General features: G+C 29.5%; 3 protein-coding genes across 4 annotated transcripts; 1 reads left to right on the forward strand and 2 right to left on the reverse strand.

The window, feature by feature from the left end:
- Positions 1–82: 82 nt before the first annotated feature.
- Positions 83–3,894, reverse strand: LOC113851262 (transcription repressor MYB6-like). The gene is made up of 3 exons (XM_027481729.1): positions 3,838–3,894; positions 1,438–1,523; positions 83–533 (listed from the first exon to the last, which is right to left on the reverse strand). The coding sequence occupies exons 1-3, from the start codon at positions 3,892–3,894 to the stop codon at positions 83–85; spliced, it is 594 nt and encodes a 197-aa protein (XP_027337530.1).
- LOC113850189 (pyridoxal kinase) lies at positions 3,858–13,679 on the forward strand. Of its 2 annotated transcripts, XM_027480605.1 has the most exons (14): positions 3,858–3,963; positions 4,082–4,184; positions 4,584–4,677; positions 5,065–5,169; positions 5,717–5,800; positions 6,281–6,354; positions 6,631–6,695; positions 7,542–7,605; positions 9,058–9,123; positions 10,318–10,374; positions 11,007–11,051; positions 11,146–11,199; positions 11,450–11,612; positions 13,282–13,679. In XM_027480605.1, exons 1-13 carry the CDS (start codon positions 3,893–3,895, stop codon positions 11,588–11,590), a joined length of 1,023 nt encoding a protein of 340 aa, XP_027336406.1. In that variant the 5' UTR covers positions 3,858–3,892; the 3' UTR covers positions 11,591–11,612; positions 13,282–13,679. The 2 variants fall into 2 exon arrangements, with proteins under 2 accessions (XP_027336406.1, XP_027336407.1); XM_027480606.1 differs by lacking the exon at positions 13,282–13,679 and having other exon boundaries at positions 3,860–3,963; positions 11,450–11,734.
- Positions 12,225–13,634, reverse strand: LOC113851263. Its single transcript, XM_027481730.1, has 3 exons — positions 13,599–13,634; positions 13,417–13,492; positions 12,225–12,931 (listed from the first exon to the last, which is right to left on the reverse strand). The coding sequence occupies exons 1-3, from the start codon at positions 13,632–13,634 to the stop codon at positions 12,225–12,227; spliced, it is 819 nt and encodes a 272-aa protein (XP_027337531.1).
- Positions 13,680–14,638: the final 959 nt, after the last annotated feature.

Genomic DNA, 14,638 nt, shown 5'->3' on the forward strand with positions numbered 1-14,638 from the left:
TAGTATTTGACTCTACATATATTTTGACATATATATATATATATATATATATATATACCTTAATAATCTAATTAATATTTAATCATTGAAACAAAGGAAGGGTAAGAACGGGATCCTCATCACTGTTACTTGTGTTCGTGCAGACAGAAGTTGGCTTAGACTTATCTTTCACAAGAGCTGGTTTAGGTGAAGGGAAAGCAATGGTTAAGTCAAGATTCAAATGGGATGCTGAAGAAACCAGTGTTGGTTCTTCAACAAGGCAACTATATGTGTCTGAAATCCTCTCATTTGTGGAAGCATAGGATTTGATGAAATGGTCTCTCTGTTCTTTGTGCATGGACCCAGATGATGATGGTTCAATGGCATTTGAAACACGGTGGCCATGGGTATGTGGAATAGGAACACTATGGTGTATCTTGTGGTTATTTGGATCAATTCCCATTTGAAGTAACTTTCTTCGGATGTGAGAATTCCAATAGTTCTTGACCTCATTGTCTGTACGTCCTGGCAACCTTCCAGCTATAAGTGACCACCTAACAACAGCATATATATATATATATATATCCCACTGAATCAAATATTCAATTCAGTACCCCTTCTACCTAGGACAAAAAAAAAATATAATAGTAATACTGCTCTTATTAATTAGTATCTTAACGTATTAATTAATGAATTAATACAATTTATTTTATTAAAAATATGGTAAAATGTATTTTTAATAATATTTTAAAATTTTTTAATCAGTATTTTAAGGTATTTCTTAACATTTTTTAATAATTATAAATCTTCCAAAAACATTTTCTTAATAATCCTTTTTATTATTTTTCTAAAAAATATCAATTTTTTATAGTTAAAAGATATTAAATATAATTTTTTTATTTAATACTTTTATTATAAAATATTAAAAAGTCTTTGAAAAAGATATCATTGAAAAATATTATTTACAAACAATTTAACATTATATTAACTTCTTGTAATATAAATATTTTAATAAAAGTTAAACTGTTAACATAAACATTATGAGTTTATATATGTTAACATTATGATGCATTATACATTTAAATACTTTTATTAGTATAGAATAATATATATTATTAATACATCAAATGTTAATATAATATATTTAATTTTTATCAGATAAAAACTATACTAATAAAAATTATTCTAATTCTTGACATTTTTTGTTAATTAGTATATAATATATTTTTTTGTAGTATATAACATTTACTCAATTACACAAAGCTAAAGGGAAAAAAATAACTCGTTTAAAATGAAATTAACACCTCTAAAATAAGTAAGGATCAACAATTACAAATATGTTATTTTAAATTAAATTAAAAGTGATTTTTTTAAAAAAAAATTGCTTAAAAGAGATAAATTCCCTTTAAAATAAAATCACTCGTATATTCACCATTTAAGTGAGGGAGAAAGGTATACCGGTTGCCAAGGAGGGCATGGAGCTTGATGATAAGGTCTTCTTCGTCTTGGGCAAAGTTTCCACGTTTAATACCATTGCATGGTTCCTGTTAAGTAAATGTCATTTTCAAGTGCTGGGTTTTGGTCAAATTCAATTTTAATTGAGGACTTCTGTCTTTATATTTATTTTTTATCACATCATTTATTATATATTAATTTCTTTTTTCTTCTCTTCTTACTTTTCTATTCTTCCACCCGTTTTATACCTTAAAATAGAGTGTGAATGGATCATTATTTAATTCAATTTGTTCAATGGATAAGTTTTAATGTTTGTGTCATCGGCAATTCTTACCGGTCTCTTAAGGTAATTCTGATTCAGAGACTTGCTGACTTCTTTTTACATTTTTTAAAAGAATATTTAACTATTTGTATTCGTCTTTAATATATTTTTTAATAAAATTTTAAGAGTATTTATTATTTTTTATATTTTTTTGTTATTGTTTAATTTTTTAATAATTAATATAAGAATTTGATTAAATTTTAACTTTAAAGAGTGAGTTTAATAGTATCAAACTAGTATTTTTTATTAAAAAAAGAAAAAAACTATTACATTTGTGAAATCTAATAACATATTTTCTATTGTATTTTTCTTATGAATGCATTTTTCTCAATACTCTTTGTTGTTCTGAATTAAAATTTCTTGAGAATCACAAGATTATATGGGTTATGTTCCTAAATTAATGAGTTCGACTTATAATTTTATAATTTTTATAATTTTATTTAATAATAGAGAATATTAAAAAAATGTGTAAAAAATATATTATTAACACTTCTTTTATTACTTTTAAATGCTTAAACTCAATTTTAAAAATTGAAATTACCAAAGTTTTTAATATAAATAAGACTTAATAACAAAATAAAGGAATAATTTTATTAACATGATCTCATAAATTTTAGAGTTATAAATAACTCTGCATATATTAGCCCAATCTGCATAAATTTGCTACCTGTTACTTGCATTTGATTAGACTAAGTAGTTCAAATTAATAACTTTATTTAAATACTTTAATTGACAAAAAAATATTTACCTTTTATATTAATATAATTATGTATTCTTATTCTTACAAAGAGAATATAAATTAAATTTATATTATCATCTTAAATTATTATTACTTTCTCATTTTATTTTAAAAATATTAAAAGACAATGACATTTTTAAAAATTAATTAACACTTTATTTTTTTAAATAAGAGAAATTCAAAATAAGCTGAAACTTTTAAAGTGACAATTATTTAAAAATAGTAATTCAATAACAATTTTCAAATATATGAAAGTTTACAAACAAAACAAATAGTTCTAATTTTTAATTATGTTGCCGTATACTAATTTAAAGTGGGTGCATTGTAAAAAAAGTAAAATTTATTATTCTTTTAATAAACAAAAGTATATTATTTTATTTGAAGTTTCAACTTTGATCCTTTTAAAAATAATAATATAATATATCTTTATTTTTTATAAAATATTTAATTTAATAATATTTGTATAATTCATTGAAATATTAATAATTAAAAATAAAAATCAAACCAACTTAGAGATATTCTAATTTTTTAATTGTAAAATTTAAAAAATATTTTAACTAATGCCTTTATAGCATTGATTAAGAAAATAAAAATAAATATTTTTTTGATAAAAATTTGTGTTAAATTACATTAAAAATTACAAAAAGGTGCATTTATTATACTTTTTTAAAATTTATTTTTATAATTTTAATTCTTTGACCAGTATTTTTAAAACATTTATTAATTAGCATTATCCTCATATTTAAAACAAAATTCAAAAACTACTTTTATGTAAAAAAATATTTTTAATTAATTTTTATAAAGACAAAATTTAAATATAATATCATAAGTATTAATGATGTTTTCTAATCAGAATTATAGAATTGTAGTTTTATAATGTATACTGACATTTAATATTGATGAGTTGACTTTTAATGCTCTTTTATTATACGAATGATTAAGGTGAAACTCTAATTAAGGAACAATACTAAAAATATTTATGTTGTTGCATTTAAGTTTTATTGTGTGCTCAGTAACATATATTAAAAATTAAAAAAGTAATTTTTTATTAAAAATAAGAATATTTATTATCTCACAACCAAAAAAGTATTTAATATATTTTTGTAATAATTGAAAATATTTAATAAAAATATATTGAATATTTTTTAACATATATGAGGGATACACATTAAAAATTTTATTTTTTAAATAAAAAATAGTTTTCAGGGAAAGGAACAACAAAGCCTAAAAAGGCAAATCTCTTTCCCCATTTTCATTTACCAGACGAGACTGATGGCACTTTGGTAATAAAATTATATAAAAAATAATCATCGTCACGTCATCCATAATATTTTATATGAACGAATTCAGACGCAGACGCAGACGCAGACGCAGAAGTTGGCATCCAACACTCTTCCATGCTGTTACAGTCTCTGTTGCTCACGACCCGATCCAACTTCAGATTTTCCCGAGAAACTCACATTTTCTGGTAGAATTCCTTTCATTTGATTCTCAAACTTCTCAACTCTGCTATCTGAACACGCGCATTCGCTTTCCGATTTTTACCGTCTTCTACCAATTTTTTTTCTTCTTATTTCAATTTCAAGGTTTAGAAACTCGACGAATTCATACATGGCGCCTCCAATCCTTTCCCTCGCTCTTCCCTCAGATACCGGTCGAGTTCTCAGCATTCAATCTCACACCGTCCAGGTTTTTCTTTTTTCAATTTTTATTTCAGCCTTTATTACTTATTTAATACATCGAATGTTCATTTTAGATGTCATCTGTAGTATGTAGAAATGAAAAATAACCTGCAATATTGCTAATACCTTGGTCAAATTCCGGAAAAAAATTGTTGTCAATATTCATATCAAGATTTTGAGATGTTCTTATACTTGAAACACTTTAGGAAATGGTTGCACGGGATGAAAAGATGTTCAGGTTGATGTATTTTTATATGTATGGAGTTATAGATTGATGTTTGCCTTCGTGATTCTTCTTATTGGTTTTGCTGTTGGCATTTGGCAATAATCCTGAATTTCATTCTTAGTTGCATGCAGCGGGTTGAGTAATATTCCTGACGTTGTGGCTGTTTGCTATTATTCTCAGGGTTATGTTGGTAACAAATCGGCTGTCTTCCCTCTGCAACTACTGGGCTATGATGTGGATCCAATTAATTCTGTGCAGTTTTCGAATCATACAGGCAAGCTGTGTTTTCTAATTGTTTGTTCATTCAAGGTGTGTTAGGAGACAACTTAATTAAGCGCTTAAGATTTTTTTAAATAATGACTTATGCCATAAATTTATTATAAAACTTATTGGGATAAGCTAAAGACAGCTTATTTTGATGAACTATACCATACCAGAAAGTTTATTAAAACAAGTTAAAAAGAGTTTACAAGAGGTGTAAGCTATTTTCATAAGCTATCTTATAAACTTTTCCTAACAAGCCCTCCACCTCTCAGAACTCTTATGACCTGATATATGATGTGACACCATCTGTCAATCAGAATAAGTTTATGCTTGGTATGGTATCCTTGTTAAAGTAAACGGCAATTGTGGTTTAATAAAGCTGAGGGTTATAATGCAGGATACCCTACATTTAAGGGTCAGGTTTTGAATGGACAACAACTCTGGGATCTAATTGAAGGACTTGAAGGAAATGAGCTATTGTACTATACTCACTTGTTAACAGGTATTTTAAATATCGCCCTCTTTGTATTTTTAATTATGAACTAAATGGAACTTTCCTGATAAACTATATATTAAATAGGTAAAGGAGGCAGCTGATTCGAGTTTTGCCATGACATGTGATAAATCTGTCTTTCTTTGATGACGTATTTCTTGAAATTTTTTGGTAACTCTTGATAAAATGCTTCAATTTATCTAAATGAAATGATTTTTTAACAGTCTCTTGGGTGTCATATTCTTTTGAATGTTAGAATTCTTAGATATATGAGTATTCTTAAAAGGTTATTATTTTTCTTCTATTTTTGGTGACAAACTTCAGTTTCTCTCTTTAAAAATCATTACTATGTATTATTGCTGAAGCATTGTGCAATTTTTCCTTTACTGTTAAAAAATCTATTGATTATGATATTTATGATATATGATATACTTTTGGTTACTTGGTACTATTGTTGGTTATCTTCGACCACTAACCTGCCAGTTTGTTGCATTTTTAATTTGTTCCCTATTTTCACTACTTCCTTTGTTCCCTATTCCAATCCATGTATTTTCAGGTTATATTGGTTCAGAGTCTTTTCTAAACACTGTATTGGAAGTTGTCAGCAAGCTTCGGTCAAACAACCCAGATCTTACATATGGTGAGACTGTTGAAAATACTTGGGATTTATTCAATACTCTGGTTAGGATAAGCTATCCTATCTGGCCTCATAAAATCTTCAGTGTTTTCCTCTATCATTTTTAGGTTCACTTTTAACATACGACTATCTTATATTGGTCTATAGCTTTTATGAATGTTCAGATATTACTAAAAGGAATAATGTATGACATACTTTAAGTCTTTAGACATAAAGGGAAAAATCGAAAAGAGAACTTGCATACTGTCACAGCCAAATGGACTACAGTTTTTTAAGTCTCAGCTGCAGTTTGTGTTCCCGATGGCCTACTCAGTTTTCTTATCATTTTCATTTAGTGTTGAAAAATGAAGCCTGGAGAATATGATTTCAATCTTATTTCTTTTTGGTTGTTGGACCTCAATCTTTTGTTTTTCACTTTTATTCTTTTTAGAGAACAAATATATGTGTATATCTGCATTTAATATAAATGTGCTACCTTGTCAGTATGTGATCCAGTGATGGGTGATGAAGGAAAGCTGTATGTTCCTCAAGAGCTAGTATCAGTCTATCGTGAGAAGGTATGACTGTTCTACAAAAATGTTTCTGTAGGTGTGCAAGTGCAAATAATTATAGCATATGGTCATATACAATGTAGCACATTTAAAAAATATAAACTTATTTGGCTGAACTGTTGTATGCCTGTGCCTATAATTGAAAACTATATTTTAATGCATGATCAACGGATTCCTATTTTTATAAGAGGATACAAGCATACTCCCCTTTCATGTAACCCATCTTTAATTTGAAAAGCAATTACTACTGTGTTAGCATCTGAGTAATACACATTTTGGCAGGTTGTTCCTGTAGCTTCAATGTTGACTCCTAACCAGTTTGAAGCAGAACTACTGACAGGATTCAGGTAATTACAACAATTATGTTTGCTTTAAGTTTTTTCTGTTCTTCGTGTTCCCTATTGTTGGTTTCTTTTCTCTACTACATGATAGCATGTGATTTTTTTTTTTTTTGGCCTTTTTCCCTGTAGAATACAAAATGTATTTGACTAAGTTTTGGGTGTAAAAGATTAATTTTGTTGAGATTAAGTTATAAATGTGACTCAAAGAATGAAATTATTCGGTGTCCATGTAGTGCTGTATGACATCAATACTATTGATTTGCTTGAATTAGAGAAAGTAAGTTTTTTTCCTCTATTTTTCTTTGTAATTTGGGTGAGAAGGGAGTTGGCCTCGTTGATAATTTGGTATCCATGGGTTTCTTCTCATACACCTAAAGGTATATATTTTTGTTTTGCATGTATTTTTGTTTGTGTGGGGTGCACCCATATTGAGGTAAATAATCTTTTAGGAATATCCAATGTGCTCTGTGCCATGCACTAACAGGCATTTGTTGGTGCCTTGGAGAAATATTTATAGTTTGTCATTCAAGGAACTAATTGGGTTTAGAGCCAACATCACACCTGAAAATTATCCTTTTATTTAGAAGGAAGCAATTTATTGAAATCATAATTTCAACAAGCAAAGGTATTTTGAAGTCTCTCATTGTTTTGATTTTTCTTCATCTGTCATCAGTCATCACATTTAGTCCAATTTTTTTTTTTTTTTTCAAAATTGGATTAGTTGTTCTTGTATTAAACACAATAAAGGCTCACCACTATCACTATCAGATAATTATATATTTATTCTGTTTGTGCATCTGCACAATATGTCTGTTTTGCCTTCTAAAAATTCAAATTCCCTACTTCTTATAGGATTCAGTCTGAGGGAGATGGTCGGGAGGCCTGTAGATTTCTTCATGCAGCTGGGCCTTCAAAGGTTTGTTTCTATTGTTGAATGTTGAAGAACACCCTTCTCCCTTCTGATCTATCATCTATGTGTTTGGAAACTGTATTACTGTTGTTTCAATAGTCAATGGCTTCTGTTTTGACCAACTGGCCACACATGTTGTATACTTTTCCTAGTTATGCAAATTGATTTTTTAAACCATGTGCTCTGATTTTTTGACTCCAATACTAAAGAAGAGATTCACCAATTAGATTTGGATCTGTCGAAAAGTATCTCCTATTTAAGGAGAACACCTATTCAGTGGCTATATATTGGGCAAATATTTTTTGCAAATAATTTGGATTTGACTAGTTTTGTTTTCCTAATTTCCTAGTTTTTTTAATTTTCCTAGTTTCTTAATTAGAGATTATAAATCATGTATATATAACTAATTATGCTGAGGATTTTGCTCAAGCAATTCAGATTGATCCATCTCAAGTGGATACTTCTGAATTTTCACACTTTAATTAAAGCCTTTTTTATTATATGGAAAGCCCTGATATTTGGTAAATGTATTAAAAAAGTAATTGGATCTACAATTATATTCTTGAGAGTATATGTCCAAACTTCTCTCAAAAGATATATGTGAAATGTGATATGATGTCACATTGGTCCTCTGTTCATATATGCTTCAAAGATATATGCAACATCAAAATGGTCCTCGAAGTTGAAGGAAAACCAGTGACATTGATTACCATTATAGAACCAATTTGAAGTTGCTAGTAAGCGGAATATGATGTTATGTATAACCCTTGGAGGACAATAAAGTATTTACTCTATTTCTTCTTGCCTACTAAAATATTCAGTAGTGCAACAGTTACGCAAATTTCATTCTTCATTATCATAAAGCCCTTCAGATAGATGAAACCAAATCACTTTAGCCCCTCTTCCACCATGTTCATTCTTTCACTGAATGGCACAACATGGCCTGTAACTTCTTGGCTTTCTGGATTGCTTTAATCTTTTTTTAAGCTCAATTGTTTTTTTTTTTTTTTTAATTATGTTTCTGGTTTTAATCATAATCTTTTTTTTTTTTTTTTTCTTTTGGTGAGCTATTAACCAGATCTCTTATTTTTTTCTTCCTTTTATATCCCTGTGAATCAGCTATTTGTTTATTCAGATAATAAAGTTCTGCTATATTGTGGATTGTAACTTCATACAAACAACACTGGTAGAGGGGTTGGATCCAATCAAACTAAGTCCTTAAATGTCACACTTCTAGTGTAAAGACAACCTACAGGGAACTCACACAGAATCTTGAATCTAAATTAGTAAATTACACATGTCAATTCCATGCAAATTGAATCTGTATGTTTTTAAGTGTTCTTTTCATAGTGTTCCTTCCCTTTTCACAAGTTACAATGACCTTTTTTTTTATGATTTTGTCCAAAGTGTAATAATTTAGGCTCTGTTAATCATTTAGCTGATGTATATTCTCCTCAGGTCATAATTACAAGTATAAATATAGATGGGAATCTTCTTCTCATTGGCAGTCATCAAAAGGAAAAGGTGAATTAAATTCTGCTTATTATATATTTGTTCATGGTAATATTTTTATTTCTAATTTCAGTTATATGAGTAATAATGGAGATCAAAATTACTAAATGTACATGGTTAACTTGAATAATATGTTTGCTTATGTTTTGAGCTTGACAGTGATTTGTAAAATTTACTTTTCTCAATGCCATATTTTTCTGAAAACCACACCAAACTGAGCAGTTCAACTAAAAATTGGCAAACTGCTCTGTTGTATAGTTCAGTTAGCACCTCAAGATTCATAACCAAAGAAGCAGAGTATTGCCAGTTTAGAGCCAAACCAGTGAATCAGTTGAGGTGTTTGACATTATGGTGATGACAGTATATGGGCAAACCACATCATTAACACAGTGCAGCTTACAACATTGTGCTGAAGTAAAACTCAACGTACATACATGCATATTAGATTCATTCCCCTAGGACAAGTTCTTATATATATGTACTTTGAGAGTAATAGGATGTTCCAGTAAAAATGTAATACGTGTCACTGCATAACCATACAGGCTATTAGATTGAAAATCAAATATTATTAAATTAAATATGGATGGTTACAAAATTGCTCGAAGTAATACTCTGGGAATGTATAAAAGATTTTCCTTTCATAGGGAAGTGAGCACCACACCACTATGCTGCTTGTTATAATTATATTCTTTGTACGTAAAATATATGTATTACATTCTTGGTAACAAAATAAAAATATGAAATAATTATTATATAAATAAAAAAAATCCACCATAAGAACTAAATGCATTAACTATCACTAATTTAACAATATTCTAAACTAGAGATATGTTGTAGCAATCTTAAAAATCTTTCTTATGAAAGAAATTGAAAATTCATATTTGTTTCCCAATTGTCCATGTCTTCAAATTTTGAAATTTAATTTCCGTACATCTGTATAAATAAAATAACATTTAGTTTTTTTTGTATTTTTCAGCATAAATGTTTTTTTTTATCATTGTTTATCTTTTCATATATACTGTCTTACCACCACCACAGTCAAATAACTGAACCATGAAGAACTGCTTAGTCTTTGGATCATTGTCTAATTATATAAATTCAGTGGTTAAATCTATGCTTTTTTACATCCCTCATCCCTTTTTTAAATTCTATTTACTCGTACACTGCTCTCATAACAACCTAACTTCTGTTATCTTTGTCTAATAGGGACAGCCTCCCAAACAATTTAAGATTGCGATTCCAAAAATACCGGCTTATTTTACGGTATGCATATTCCTCAAATACTTGTTTATATATGGTGTTACTAAGATCAATCTTTACAATGTTTTCTAAAAATAAAAAAAAATAAAAAAGTTGAATGGCCAAAGTTTTTTGGGAGCCAAACATGGGAATTTTCAGCTTGAACTATTGGATGATCTCACTTTTGTAATCTATGGATAAAAGATGTATTGATTTATTTCCCTAAATATGCCCAGGCTGCACAGTCTTACTGTTTATTAGCATGTAGAGCTCCAATTTTCTTTGCCTTGTTTTCAGCGTGTAAAATACAATGATGAAAATTTTTTCACTTTAAAAAAAAAATTGCATCTCCATTGCAGTACCAGTAGCTACATGCTCCTTGGAAAAATAGAGAGGAATGGAGTGGTCTACAGTGCATATTGCTTTAATTGCTGTTTAAGTTTTTATCCATTTAATATGCTTAGACTGTAAGAAGTTCATCCAACTTGTTCTCCAAAGCCCAAAGGATAAAGTGAAAATAATAGTTCTTGTTCAAGAAAAATTTTCAAACAAACAACTTGATTTATAAATTTATTCAATAAAGTTCTTTAATCCAATTCTGTTTAGTTTCAAACTTTCAATAACTAGAACCTTAAATAATGTGCTTATGCTTGTAGGGAACAGGAGATCTGATGACTGCGCTTCTTCTTGGTTTGAGCAATGTAATGCATTTGCTTAAGAGTTATGGATGTAGTTATAGGGTCTTGCCAGTAATTTCATAACAGTAATCCAATATTTTGTCTTTATTAATTTCAGAAATACCAAGACAACCTTGAGATTGCTGCAGAACTTGCAGTGTCAAGCTTGCAGGTAGGTATTTATCTTCGGGATGTGTGCCTTTAATCTTATTCTGTTTATCCTCTTCTCCTGATTTTGGTGTAATGAAAAGCCTTCCATCATTCAATTTATTTGACTGATTTATTCCTTCCTCTTAGTAATTGACATTTAATTTGACATTTTTAAAACTTTGCCATTCCAGTTGCTGAATGAACCGCCAACTTTTTGTAATGGATAATTAGCAGTTTAAGTTTCACCTATATCTTTATCACTGTATGTGCAGGCAGTTTTGCACAGGACCCTCAGTGACTACAAAAGTGCTGGACATGATTCCCAGTCAACCAGTTTAGAGATCAGATTAATCCAAAGTCAGGATGATATTCGCAACCCACAAGTCAAACTTAAATCTGAAATGTACAGCTGAATCAGTGATATGATTTGAACATGTATGTATTTGCTTGTACTATTAATTTTTCTAAGGAATGTTAACAGAAGTCACAAGAAATTAAGAAGAAAAGTTACTTCATTCATTTCATATTTATCAATCAAATATAGAAATTGAAAAGTTATTAAAAACCAACTGTCCTATTTTCAATATGACCTGACTTTGGTGTGTCTGGTAAAAGTTAAAAATTGAAATAAGGAATAATTAGTCTGAATTTTCTATTCATTCCTTTCCTTACATTCTTCACAATTTCATATCTACCAATTACATCCCGATATGAAAACATGAAATTGATTTTCTAATTGTATATTTTAGTTAGCTTGAAGTTTGAATTTCATCTTTATTGTAAGAAAACATTTATGTTTTTTTCTTCTTTTTTTTTTTTTTGGGTTAGTGATAATATTTGAAACTTATTGTGGAAGAGCCAGAATATGTAGGGTTTAGATATGAAGGCAGAAAAGGATGCATTTAGTCTAGCTCTATTAACATTAGCATAAAGTGCTTGAAATTGATTTGATATGCTTTCATGTCATATGATACAGCTAGATTGCTTTGTAGGAAAAATTGGTTATTGGCCAATTTCTAAACCCTAGTAGGAGTCAAAGTTAAAAGGCTAGTACAAATGCATTTGGTTTGTCATGTGCTGATCATGGATGTATGCATTCATGATCTCATCATTATCAGTTGGCGTACTTTCCATGGGGATGTTAATTGTCCAAGGTAGATGATTATAGGAGGAAAGCTGCATCATATTTGATGGATCGCAGGCATTATAGTAACCATGTATGTTGGCCATATGAGATGGTTGATGGCCATATTTTCTAATTGTTGACACTCCAAGGAAGTTAGGTGCCCATTCTTGATCCCCTAAGGCAGAATAATTAGTTCCACTGTTCTCATGAAAACTTGCAGGTCTCATCATGGGTACCATGTTCTCCTCCCACTTGGGATTGTCATTGATTCGGGTGAAAATTTGATTGGTTCTATTCTTAACTTTTTCCAGAAACGAAAGTGTTGCAAAATGTTGATTTATCTCGCTTTCCATGGTTTTGAAACCCACGTCCTGATTAAAACACCATTCAGGTCCCCAGCGATCTTTGCCAAAGGTGGGAATAATATACTGATTCTCTGAGGCACTGGGTTCATTTGTTATATATTGAGCTTGGTTATTGTCCTCGCCTTTACCATCGTTGTAACCGGCATTCCATATCTCTGTATGCTTACCAAATTTGGCCAACTTCTGGACCATAGTGGATGGATTGATATTGCCCATGACAATTACCTTCTGCTCTTCTGCATTAATATCTACTTTGTAGACACCTGATCCATTAATTAACCGACGAGAGAAGAGTCAAAATAATTACTTATTGGAAAACACTGAACTGCTTCTTCAGTTTCCAAGTTCAAAATCTCCAAGGAAAGTTATTTAACAAGCAAAAGTTTTAGTGCCCAGAAAACCAACCAAAATAGTTTTAATTCCTTACTACATAGTGTGTTTAGCTTAGCATTAATTTGTTGCATCTTTTTAAAAAATAAAAAATATATATAATCTTTAAACTTGAAGCATCACTGGTTTGTCAGGGCTCAATTTTCAATTATTATTAGCCTTTCATCATATTTTGTGTAACATTTTATTGCAACTCTTTTTTTTTAACAATTTCCTTATGCAGGTCGTATGGTGAATAGTACAACATGTATGCTCAATTGCTCATTATATGGCAAGGGAACTTCATACATAATGAAATGGTACTTAGAGATGAATATAGAAATTGGAAATCGAGAAAAAACAAAAATCTGAACTTTACCTTCAATTTTTTGTAGTACTTTCCTTACTTTATTCATGCATCCTTGACAGTTCATGTGTACTTTAAGAACAAACGTCTGTGCAAGCCAAGTATGAACGTGTATATCTCAAATTAAATGTAAATAAATCTAGTGGAAGTAAAATGAAGTAAACAAAAAGATTACAAGGACAAGTAGCAGAAACCTCAATCTTTAATAGCTCAGAATCACTTGTTGACATTTTTGTCAGTGCTTGTGGCTTGATATCAGAAAAGAATGTTTCGCCCTCTATTTCCTTCTTCTATAACATTTTATTTGAGGAACACAGAATTTTCTGGAATTGTGAATGCTTAAATGGTACAGTAGATCAAATCGGAACGCAGTACTATAAACGCACAATGTCTGCATTCTGTGTCCTTTAAGTTTAAAGGACACAGAACACGAAAGATGGATGGTTCGAAAATTGTGATTTGACTGGGCTCACAGTACTTGCTATTTTGTTAGGCAGTGTCTGACTCCATGTGCCTGTACTGTCCATGGTATTTTTTTTCTCTTTACAATGATTCTACACAATGATCCTGTGATACGGTCGTACTGCGGATGTGTCAATTTTGGCACATTTGACCGTTCCAAAAGTAAAATAGCGCAATTTCTTTTAAAAGAGTTATATATTTACAAAGCCAAAATAGCTATAAAAGCTATGATCATAAGGTTACTGAGGATTTTTTTTTTAATCTATGATTCATAATATTATTAAATTTGTCCATAATCTGTATCATACACCTGTTGTTATATAGTATGAAAACTTTTCGCGCTCAGTGGTAGTCAACTTAATTTTACTGCAAGAGATGTTCCTTTATTTTTTAAGTACTTTTTTGTTTCTTTTCTGTGCAATTGTACCGGCCTTTTTCTACATTAAATTAAAAGCTTTAATTCTTCAGTTTTTAACCTTGGAAAGTTTACAAATTTCAAAGAGGTAAAAGAAGAAATCCTTCACGGCCCCTTTTCAACAATATTTTTCACACGATCATCCTTGACGCTTTATCTTTGTTGTGGTCATGAGTAAGCCATCTTTGAGATAGTATGCATGGATCACAGTAAATACTCATTCATAATTATAAATATATAAAAAATTTCTTTATGTGTGTCTGAAGCCACATGTTAAAAAATTAAAAAATAATATAATTTTATTTAAAAAATGTAACATTTAATATTATTAATATATTGAATTTTGTGATATCTCAT

Source organism: Abrus precatorius, unplaced genomic scaffold, assembly GCF_003935025.1.
Source record: "Abrus precatorius isolate BTA unplaced genomic scaffold, Abrus_2018 Scaffold9, whole genome shotgun sequence".
Classification (NCBI taxonomy): domain Eukaryota; kingdom Viridiplantae; phylum Streptophyta; class Magnoliopsida; order Fabales; family Fabaceae; genus Abrus; species Abrus precatorius.

Excerpts from the sequence above, each read along its gene's own strand:
- LOC113851262 (XM_027481729.1), bottom strand. The coding sequence starts at position 3,894 with ATGGAAGAGTGTTGGATGCCAACTTCTGCGTCTGCGTCTGCGTCTGCG. Across the intron at positions 1,524-3,837 it reads CTGCGTCTGCGTCTGAATTC|GAACCATGCAATGGTATTAA; the intron begins GTTCATATAAAA and ends TTTACTTAACAG. Across the intron at positions 534-1,437 it reads CATGCCCTCCTTGGCAACCG|GTGGTCACTTATAGCTGGAA; the intron begins GTATACCTTTCT and ends TGCTGTTGTTAG.
- LOC113851263 (XM_027481730.1), bottom strand. The coding sequence starts at position 13,634 with ATGTCAACAAGTGATTCTGAGCTATTAAAGATTGAG. Across the intron at positions 13,493-13,598 it reads CTGAGCTATTAAAGATTGAG|ACGTTTGTTCTTAAAGTACA; the intron begins GTTTCTGCTACT and ends TGGCTTGCACAG. Across the intron at positions 12,932-13,416 it reads AGTACTACAAAAAATTGAAG|GTGTCTACAAAGTAGATATT; the intron begins GTAAAGTTCAGA and ends TTAATGGATCAG.
- LOC113850189 (XM_027480605.1), top strand. The coding sequence starts at position 3,893 with ATGCTGTTACAGTCTCTGTTGCTCACGACCCGATCCAACTTCAGATTT. Across the intron at positions 7,606-9,057 it reads ATGCAGCTGGGCCTTCAAAG|GTCATAATTACAAGTATAAA; the intron begins GTTTGTTTCTAT and ends TATTCTCCTCAG. Across the intron at positions 10,375-11,006 it reads AAATACCGGCTTATTTTACG|GGAACAGGAGATCTGATGAC; the intron begins GTATGCATATTC and ends TTATGCTTGTAG.